At 35.9% G+C, this 11,032-nt stretch overlaps 1 protein-coding gene across 1 annotated transcript; it reads left to right on the plus strand.

Annotated features, from left to right (window-relative positions):
* The first annotated feature begins 727 nt into the window (after nt 1-727).
* Nucleotides 728-9,806, plus strand: LOC123720118. Its single transcript, XM_045676615.1, has 10 exons — nt 728-887; nt 1,088-1,188; nt 5,628-5,773; nt 6,631-6,707; nt 6,869-7,086; nt 7,745-7,915; nt 8,387-8,536; nt 8,815-8,987; nt 9,423-9,497; nt 9,662-9,806. The coding sequence occupies exons 1-10, from the start codon at nt 842-844 to the stop codon at nt 9,786-9,788; spliced, it is 1,284 nt and encodes a 427-aa protein (XP_045532571.1). The 5' UTR covers nt 728-841; the 3' UTR covers nt 9,789-9,806.
* Nucleotides 9,807-11,032: the final 1,226 nt, after the last annotated feature.

An 11,032-nucleotide genomic window follows, 5' to 3' on the forward strand; every position in this document is an offset into this window, starting at 1 on the left:
ATAGTCGCACCAAAACGGCCACACATAAGAATATAATAAGAAACAAGTTACACAAACTATTAACACGTAGCCTAGATGATAAGTATGGAGGGCATGCACAAACATAATGCTGATAATATAATACATAAATAAAAATGACAAAATAAACAATAAATATAAAGTAGAAAGGAATGAACAGGAACCAGAGAGAGTGATAACATAATCCCTTCCTATACTTAGATGGGAGGACCGACTAATATCAAGATTGTTTGGGTCCTGCAGGAGAATGTACTTTCTATTCATTCTGTTTAGGGGAACATAAATCCTAAATTAGAGCGCTTAGTGGAGATAAACAATGTATCCGCTTTGTGCAACGTCTCAAACCTCTTAGAAAAGAAATGTTCAATTTAAACGTGATAGATATGAGGTGAGTCCAGCATATTGGTGCACAGTTTATACAGAAACAAACAATAAAACTAACTGACAATTAAGTGTCTTAAAGTAGTGCTACGGGCGTTCACTATACGATGGAGGTTTTGGCAAGGTTGTCTTAAGAAGAAACTTTCACTACAGTAGACACTACAGTATTCCAAAGTACTTTGAATAAGAGCATTGTACTGCAGTCATAGTTCTGCCATTCTTGTAAGATTTGCAGTTGCGTTCGTTACAATTTTACTTTAAATATCGTTATAATAGAAAATCAAAATAAATGTATATGTGTATAAAATTTAGGTTTCAGTTATAAGTCTTAGGTAGTCAAATATGTAAATTATTTCGTCTTATAATAATTAGGTGCGTACAAAGTAAAAAACCCATTACAAAGTTAATCATATATTGTTCAAGCGCGAAGCCAAAGATTGCAATGAAATCTTTGCTGGGTTTTGTATTTCTATTTACTGTAAAATTTGGTATGTATATAAAACTTATACATGACATGCATATAACACTTTTATTTGATACGGTCCATTAATTTTAAATACAATTAAGTGCAACATAACAAATTGTTATATTATATTACAAATACGTTATTTTTGAAATTTTGCTAAGTTAATAATTAGACACCGATAAGGTAGTTCTTAATTATGTGATTGTACCATTTCGGTTCTAGGGTTTTCACAAAATGCATCATATTTGGACACGATAAGGCACTTGCCGCAAACTAGAAGAATCCTCCGAGGTAGTGAAGTGGGAGACACTAGACCCTATATGGTAACTATATACTACTACTAAATACGTGTTAACTGTGCTAAATGCAAAAGGTTCTAGAGCTAGCAGTAGTTGTTTTCTTCTTAATAACATCTGTTCTATCTTTAGCGGATAGATGCTGTAAATTAAATGCCCAGATACTTAATAAATTAATATAATTCAAAAAAGGATGTGAATTGTACAATGATCGTAGGTCAAGTGACATGAGTAGGCAGGCGTTAAGTCTGAACATCGTCCCGGCCCCTGAAAGATCACTTTCAATCTTGAAGTTTCTCGGCTGTCGGCAGCTTGCACAGCCTTACCAGAGATCGGCGCACACAGCCTTTATTAGTGGTGATGTCTGCCACTCTCGCTGTTTCATCGGATCCCGTGATGAGTCGTAGTACTCTCCCGAGCTTCCATGAGAGGGGAGGAGCATTGTCATCTGCCAAGAGTACCATATATTCTATGCCCAGCTTTGATGTACTGCTTTTCCATTTTGTTCTCTGCTGCATCTCAGACAGATATTCACCTTTGCCAGAAGTGTTGCTGCATTTTTTTCTAAGCGTTCATAGCGTTGAAGTTTACTTTCCTTAAAGTCACCCAGATGTTGCGACAGTGGAGCAGTTAGCGGTCTCACGATCAGGAAGTGTCCTAGGGAAAGAGAAAGAAGGTCATTAGGAGACGATGATAGGGCAAAAGAGACGGCTGTTTAAAATCGCCTTGTGTAAACAAAGTATTAAGTCCCTCAAAAGTGAGGTGGCTATTGCCAACGACGCGTTTAAAGTGGAATTTTGCCGATTTAACGCCGGCTTCCCATATACCACCAAAATGAGGAGAGTTAGCCGGAATAAACTTAAACTGGATAGAATTTAATAACTTGATAAATAATCCTAACTCCCTCGCCAAGTTAGTTCCGTTAGTTCCTGCCTCTGCGCACTACAAAACGCCGAAGTATCATTATGAATGCATTCTTAGTTAAATCACTCACAGCTTCGAGATGGATGCATTTATAACGCAGACAAACGAACAAACACATGTAGAATTTTATTAAACGACTTCCACGGCCCATACGATTTACGATCGTGAACGGTCCCGCGAAGTCCAGACCCACTGACAAAAACGGATGACCTGGGGTTATACGTTGGAGTGGTAGATTATCCATTTTAGGTTGCAACGGTTCACCGCGTACACGTCTACACCGAACACAGTTATTAACTGTCCGCCATGCGAGATGTCGTCCGTTTACTGGCCACTCTGATTCCCTTACAATAGATAATAACAGTAAAGGGTGCATATTGTTGACGTGTTCTCTTTCAAAGTGCAGTCTTGTTAACCTGTGCGAGACATGAAGTAAAATTGGGTGCCTTTTCTCATATGAATAATAATTAGCCGCATCCAACTGACCTCCAGCTCGCATTATTTTATTATTTAAGAACGGAGACAAACTTAAAATTTTGCTTTTATTACTTAAAGGTTTATTTTCAGTTAACAGGTCGTATTCAGTTGTGAAGGATTGAACATCACAACTTTCAATTAAATTCATTGAAGAAGTGTTGCCTATACCAATGACCTTTAGTGTATCAATGTGGCGAGACTTTAATGACAGTCTGGTCTTTAGGAATTCAGATATAAATGACGATTGGCTTCCGCAATCAAAAAGAGCACGAACTTTGACCTTTTGATGATCACCTGGATTCGATACTTCAATGGTAGAAGTAGTTAATAACACCTCATTTGTATTGTGATTAGAATAGTTAACGATAATTTCATTTTCATCTTGTTCATCAATGAGAGCGAGGTGGCTTGAGGAGGATGTTGGACTATTGTGACGCTCGGTGCAGCCGCGTCCACGGCATGGACCCATACGACAATCGCTTTCGGGGTGACCTTTTCTCAAACAATTAACACACAATTTATAGTTACGTCACGTCCATCCTTCGCTCGTCACCCCCCCCCCCCCCCCTAGCTTTAAACGTTGGACAATCATATATCCTATGACGGATTGCAAATAATACACATAAATGTAGTATTTGGTTTCTTGCTATAATTATTGCTGGTGCTCGCAAACGATTTTACGACATTGTTTTGATTTTGGCCTTGCCTTTGAATGTAATTATTATTAGCTATAGAACGCACATGGTCACCTTAGACACGCTAGTAACGTCAGACCGATTATTACGATTCAATGACTCTAGCACATCAGCACGGTCTATCATAAATACATAAAATTGTTCGAGGGTAGGTACGTCGCCTTCCAAATTGTTGCAATATTCCTCCCATTTTAACAACGTATTGATATCTAACTTAGATGATAACATACATATTATTAGTACATCCCATTTGTCAGTGGGTTGTCCTAGCCTTGTTAAGGCGCGCAAATTTTTGGTCACGTGGTCACCCAAAAATCGTAGAGATCGCTCTGATTCCCGTGGAAGCTGTTTAATATTAAATAATGATGTTAAATGATGATTAATCAATATTCTTTTGTTGTCGTATCTATTGCAAAACATCTTCCACGCTTCAGCATGATTGTTAGTTGACACCTCCAAATTTGAAATAATCCTGGCCGCGTCGCCTTGCAAATAAGATACGAGGTAATGGAATTTATGGATGTCTGATATGAGATCATTCTTATGTATAAGATTTTCAAAAGTATCCCGAAACTCCAACCAACGGAAATATGCGCCATCAAATTTGGCTATTTGAATTTGAGGGAGTTTCAACCCTAATTCGTGGGGGTGATTAGGAACATCTATGCAACATGACGCGTTGTGACCCAAATTGCGCCTTTTTTCGCATTCTAATTGTTTGGAGAATTTTTCGACTAAAGTTTTCGCCTTTCCTATATTCATAATTAAATCTTGCTCAATTTTATCGTGTTACTCAATTTCAGCCGAAATATTTTCATAGTTTAAAACCTCTATTTCATCAACCTTTATAGACAAAGGTTCAAATTTAGTAAGTTTTAAATCGAAATCCTTTAATTGAACGTTGTTTAGTTCCATTAAACAGGCAATGCTATTTAAAAAAAAAAGATTATTTGTCCCTTGGCGGACGTTCTTCTAGTGAATAAATCACGTAAACTTTGTTTATTCATTTCTTCTGTCATTAAATATAATACTTACGAACAAACAACAACAAAACAATATAATTTAAAGTTTTCTTTTTTGGTAGTCAGTTAACTAAATATTGATTCTCTTTATTTAAATAGCAATGCAATTCCTGCGTAATTCAATTGAAATGGCTCACTTTCCTCGTTCTCGTACCTCGTACTTGCCGTTCAGGGAACCCGGCTGCGCACGCTCAATAGATTGCTCCCGGCCGGTGCAGGAGCCGCGGCTGGCCAATGTAATCCAACGGGATAAGTATGTACTTGCAAACGGCGCACGGCGATGATAAATATTACCCTGGAATATTCGGCAAATACGCTAAATATTGTATGTACAAACAATACGAAACGAGAAAACCTAAAATACGAAACCCTTAATATACTTCCATTGACCTATTTTACGGAATAGTGAACATACAATTGAATGATTTATGTATTGATTTAGATAATATTGCGATAAATAGCTAAAAGTTAATTCCTTTGTTCACTTTTTATACATACGGGTAGGTAAAAAAAGATGATACAATTTTGCACTAAATAACAAATTTACGTGCATAAAACGCCGTAAAACTTGTCTAAAACACTTAATTTACACAAATGACGAACGATTTTGAATATTATTTTGTTAGTTATTAGGTTTTTTAGGAATTCGTTAAGGAAGGACGCTTATCTTAGCTAACGAACTCGTAACTGCTGGATGTGAAACTTTCGCTGATTCACTGCTCGAATCTTCTTTGTTTTTCTGCTTTCCAATACAGCCCGTAATTTTAGAAATATCCACTGCAAGGCTCCATCCACAGGAATGATTTGATGTGATGTTGAATATCGTTAGGTCGCCGCGCTAACCGTGTCTCGTCGTATTTACGTATTAATTGTTATTATTTCGCGGATTCTTCTTTGTTCCCTCATGGGCCACCATGTTGTATCTTTATCTTTGGTGTAAATTAAATGCTTATATACTCAATAAATTAATATTATTCAAAAAAGGATGTGAATTGTACAATGATCGTAGGTCAAGTGACATGAGTAGACAGATTTGTATGAAGAATCTTCAAGCGCCTGATGCAGGTGACGGCAATGTTCCCGCGATAGTGTTTTAGCGTAATATATGCGTTAAGTCTGAACAACATCTGCGTTTAAGTTCATCATCGGACGTCGAGGTAGAATGCAAAATTCTATCCTTTCCACCTCGACGGCTGGTGGTCCACAAGACAGCTCTTTTGAATAGAGTTTCTGCTTCACACTACCTCTGTGGAACCTGCTGTCAGTAAAGGTATTTCCATGGTCACCTTTTCATAAAAAAATATTTATTTTCATTATTTCTGCTTAATTTGTGTTTACTTTGCCTTAGGTATACCTACGACCTGCATCCACAGAATCAAAAGTCGACGCAAACTGGTTGTGCGGTGGAGTGATAGTCGACGCCCAGTATATAATAACCTCCGCTGCATGTATTGAAGATGTCAGGCATTTTTATGTTATATCGGGAACACACAGGTACAGAGTGTTTAGCTAAGCGTAGTGTATATTTAGGTATATTTTCAATAATTAAGACTATGCCAAAGAATAAGTCGGTTCGTTTTCAATTTAATTATGCAACGTTCTTTGATTAACTTTGGAAGTTAGATTAATATTTTAAGACTTACATGCATCATATTCTGGATGGACACTGCTCTTAATTAATTAATTTATACGTTATAAAACAATGTGTTTGCATAAAAAATACAAGAAAATAACATCACAAATTTAACACAGATACACATCAATTATATTAGAACATAAGTAATATATCAAAGGAGAAAATCAAAACAAACAAACACAATAAAAAAAAGATAAAAACAAAAAAAAACAATAACAACCTAAACTCAATGAAAACTTAAACCTCATTAAGAGCATGAATAACAAGGTTACGGTAACTTGGCAGACTGTTGTAAAGCACATTAATAGTTTCATCGATGTTAGTAATCAAGTTGTAAGAGCGAGATATCCTTTTCACTGGACCATTCAAGGTAGCAGTTAGGCGAGTCGTAGGTACGTATAGAAGACCTTTAGTTCGAGTAACTCCAGGATTACAAAGAAAGGAACATTTTGTAAGATTAATGTGAATGTTTAAATGAAATATTTTATGCAAATAAACTAGATCAAAGAAGTCTTTCAGAGTTTCAGAGTATCTAATTTGAAATTTTAAGTAAAGCCGGAGATCTCTTGGAATCCATACCTGGTGGGAGAATAATTTCTTTGTCTTAGAAATTATTGAAAGATGCCATGATACAAACACAAAAGTGATGAACAATTCCAGTTTTTGACTTCAACATCATAATATGAAAGTTGTCATCTTGGTTTTACGCTTACAGGTGGATCCCAAAAGACACCGAGGATGAATGTATAAGAAATGGTAAAAAGAAAGCAATTTGGAAATGCGTTCCACAAAGTAAGTATTCTGATCTAATTTAAATTAGAGCATGGGTCCACATATAAAAAAGTCAAACAATAACATAATCGTCATGACCGTCAGAGTAGATGATGATCATAATGACCCATCTTCCTGGTCAAGTGACCTGGGCGTTAATTATATTTTTTCTCTATCTTCAGACTACGTCTTCGACGGCAACGTTTTTGACAATATCAGATGGATGATTAATGACATAGCGGTGGTTAGAGTTGAGGATGACTTTAACTTTGAGAGGAGGATTCGTGGGTGCGACTTCGTACCTAAAGTGATATCGTACAACAATCGGAGCGAGGAGCTGGAAAACGCTGGAATCGTCGCATCCATTGCTGGATGGGGATCCGTGGATAACTTTGGTGATGTATGTACACAAGACTCCATAACGTAATGCAACCAATAGGAGCATCAATAAAAAAGTTCCAAAACCGTTAATAAATATATCTTATTTCTTCTGTTGATTGCGCTGCGTAATTTAATAACTTAAATATAACCACACCAAATATAACCATAACCAACCGGTTTGGTTATAATTATCATTTTATATATGAATTGCTCCTCTACAAAGCTCCTTCAAAAATGTGAGTAAATTTTTATGAATATGAACAAAAACGAAAACTGTTTATTATTTTAGTAGGTGTTTTATAAACTATATCCAAATTCGCACTAGTTTTAAATATAGAACCAAGTTGCTTTTAATATTACCTATTTGAAGTCCTATGAAGATAAAAAAGTGACAATCTTAGTTGATAAACTCAGAAGTTTCTTTAATCTGATAAAACTGTTTACTAAATCATTCGACTCGCAATTTAAACTATTAATTAAATTATATAAATTACAATATATAGTTTAATACCATTTAGAATACTGCTTCCGTCGGGTACAATGTTGATAACATAATAGTGAAACAATTCATATGTAAAATTATTGGTTAATAGCAGACTTGTAACTACATATATATTTATTTAATCTGCACAAACATTTATTGCATATTTTTAACAGTCTACTGGCATCAATTCCAGGTTTACGGTAGAATGTCAGACAACTCCCCAGACTTGTTGGAAACAGACGTGGTCCTTATCTCAAAGAAGAGCTGCAAAAACAGATGGCCGGAGAGATATCATCACATAATTGACAGTAGCATGGTTTGTGCTAAGGACAGCACAGACGACAACATGAATGATCTTTGCAAGGTTAGTCAAGTTTAATAAGCATTAATTACCTTCAAAGTAATAAATAAATTCTATTCGTGTACAGATATAATTTGTAAGGCGCTTTCATTTAAGCGTTAGGTGATTTTCTTCGGTTCAAATTAGGAATAAAACACAATTATTATTAGCTATTAGATACTTCTAAGCCTCTGATCAACTATCGGCAACCACGCTCCAGATAAATTGTAGATAGAATCATTTATGCGAATATATAAACGCATTGAAAGAATATTTATTATCTGCCTTCAAAAGTTTATGTGGTGCTGAGTAGTTTAATAATGACGCTACAATTAAGATATATGTATTTTTATATTATGACGTTAAGGCAGTCTCTTGTTCCTGTCTCGTTGTGTTTCACTGTGATAAAAAGAGATGCAAAGATATTTTATTATATTATGTTAAAAAGAGATAGTAAAAAGAAATAATCGGACATTGGTTTATAATTTTTTTCAGGACCAAGAAATAAGTTGTAAAGAATTGGTTTACTCAGACGAACTGGAGGAAACTCGACGTTTTGTTATGGATCCAAATTCCCTCAGAGTACATTCAGCAAGACATAATGAAACACGGCGATCGAAGGTTATATCTGGAGGCTTTTGTGAGGTTGGTTTTTCATATACTAAGAAGCTCTGTATAGGCTCACTGTGTAAAATATACTCGTATAAGATATCATGCTATTAGGGCGTGTTAGCCAGAAACTTTTACTCTAATACAAAGTAAATTATATTTCCTTAGTCTTGCTTTCAAATACCTATCAAACTCTTAATAATACGATGCAGCTTAATGCACCCCATAAATAATTGATGCCCAGGCTATTTTTGCCCTAAACTTTCAGCAATGAAGAACTCGTAATAATGTTTATATAATAACTATGACTTCAGAATGATCATGGCGGGCCGTTAGTGGTGGGTTACGGTACTGGAGCCGTGGTGGTAGGAGTCATATCAGCCTGTCAGACTGCTAACATCACACAGAAATGCTATGGACCCTATTTGTACACCAGCGTCTGGAAGAACAGACATCTCATACAATGTGCAATCCACAAGAATATAGAGTTCGTATTTATTTTTAATAGACACATAGAAGTGGAAGATAAATAAAGATATATCGCACAATCACAAAATCGGTTGCCATGATATCGTAAAGACTGAAAAACAAAGTCGCTACAATGCTTGGCCTCAGATTTCTGTGACTCTTTCTTGAAGTTTTTTTCTTAATAGACAAATAGGTGATCAGCTTTCCTGGTATTATAAAGCTGAAAAGATGTTTGTTTGTTTGATGATTTTGGGTTCTCTTTACGAAAAAAGTAAAACAATCTTTTGAATATTCTAAACAAAATATATGAAGTGTCAAAAATAATGCTTAAAATATTTTGAAAAAAATGAGAAATTCGTGACAATCCTACAGCCAGCATTGCAGATGCAGATCAGTTGGAAAATAAGACTTTAAATTAAAAGAAAAATATATATAATCCTTGTTTATTTTTTAGAGCGTCGTGTAAACTTCTATTAAGAACGTCTAAAACACGTGAAAGCGTTTTTAATTGGAACCAGCATCCAGATGGGTAATTATTATTACTAATTGTTCTAATATCATGCACAAAAATAACAATATTAATTATATGATAAACTGTGAGTGTGTCACATGCATAAGAAATGTTTGTTTCTTTCTGACACTCTGGACACTGGTTTTAAATAAAGCCAGGTGTTATTAACTTGCTTGTTACAGGAAAGCAAAAATCGAAATAAAGAAGCCAGTGCCGGTCTATGTTCCACAACAAAAGCCAAAACTAAATGCCACTGTTGTCAAAAGACATAAGTCATTTAAAAACAGTTCCAAAAAAATTAAATATTAATAAAGTGTTCCAAAAATACTTCTTTTATACAGTTGCTTTATTTCTCTCCCTTTATTGTTAAGTTTATTATTAACATAACAATTGTTGGTACCAGTAAGGATGATTAATTATTATTATGGTATTTAGATCACTTAGCAAGGAAAGGGATGGACCCATGTAATGTTGTATATTGTTTTATAGTTTGTTAATTGTTTTATATTTTCCTAGTCTGTGATTGGCACTAATTGTAATAGCACACACAAACTCCCTAGTTCATAAATAGCAAAAAAGTTATAACTTACATCTTATGTTAGTTATATAGCAAATTGGTTGACTTTTGGCGGGAACTCCAAACGTGGCGGTCGATTTAATTATTTTTATTGTTTTTTTTTGTTAAAATATTCTGTGTAAATATTACCAAAACTTATTTTAGTCAGTGTAAATAATTGTACATTTTGTTAATTATTAAAATGAATGAACCGGAGGACCCAGACCTCGAAACGATTCAAAATTGTTCGTAAGAGGTACGAAGGAATCTGGACCTGAAGTAGGCGGCGGTGAGGCGCTCCTACTTCTACACTCCCGCGCGGACCAGGAGGTCCTGCTGGATTGCATGGAACGATTTGGGCGCAATCTCGTAATAATGGTTTATGTAACAGATTTCGAGATCTCTTTTCTGATCTTTTGATGAACGGCATATTCCCTAATAGCTGTAAAGTCGGTCAATTGCTTCTTCTAGTTAAGTTCTTAAGTTCGGAAAACCGGTAGATTCACCTTCGGCCTATTGACCTATCGTTTTACTTCCTGAGGTGGGCAAACTGTTTGAGCGAATAATTGTCTCGCGCTACTGCTGGAGTAGAACAAGTAGTGACTCGTATAAGACGACTTGGTCTTCGAGTGGCAAAAATCTGAAGTCATTTGTTTTGCTAGGAGACCTCCGCCTACAGGCGCTGAAATAATTGTGGATGGCTTTCATATGGCAGTGAAGTCGACTTTAAACTACCTCGGGTTGATTCTTGATGCCTGTTGGACTTTCAAAGCTCATTTTGCAGCCCTGGCACCCAAGCTTGAGCCAACTGCAATGGCTTTGGGTCGTATAATGCCAAATATCGGTTGGCCAGGCGGGGGCTGTAGGCTTCTTTATACTGGTGTAGTACGTGCGAAGGCTCTTTATGGGTGTCCGATATGGGCGGAGCACCTCTGGAGGTAGTCAAGGTCTGGAAGGAGTATCGTCGCTTAATTTTGCAAGAATGGAGGGATGAGTT

Source organism: Pieris brassicae, chromosome 2 (assembly GCF_905147105.1).
Source record: "Pieris brassicae chromosome 2, ilPieBrab1.1, whole genome shotgun sequence".
Taxonomy (NCBI): Eukaryota; Metazoa; Arthropoda; class Insecta; order Lepidoptera; family Pieridae; genus Pieris; species Pieris brassicae.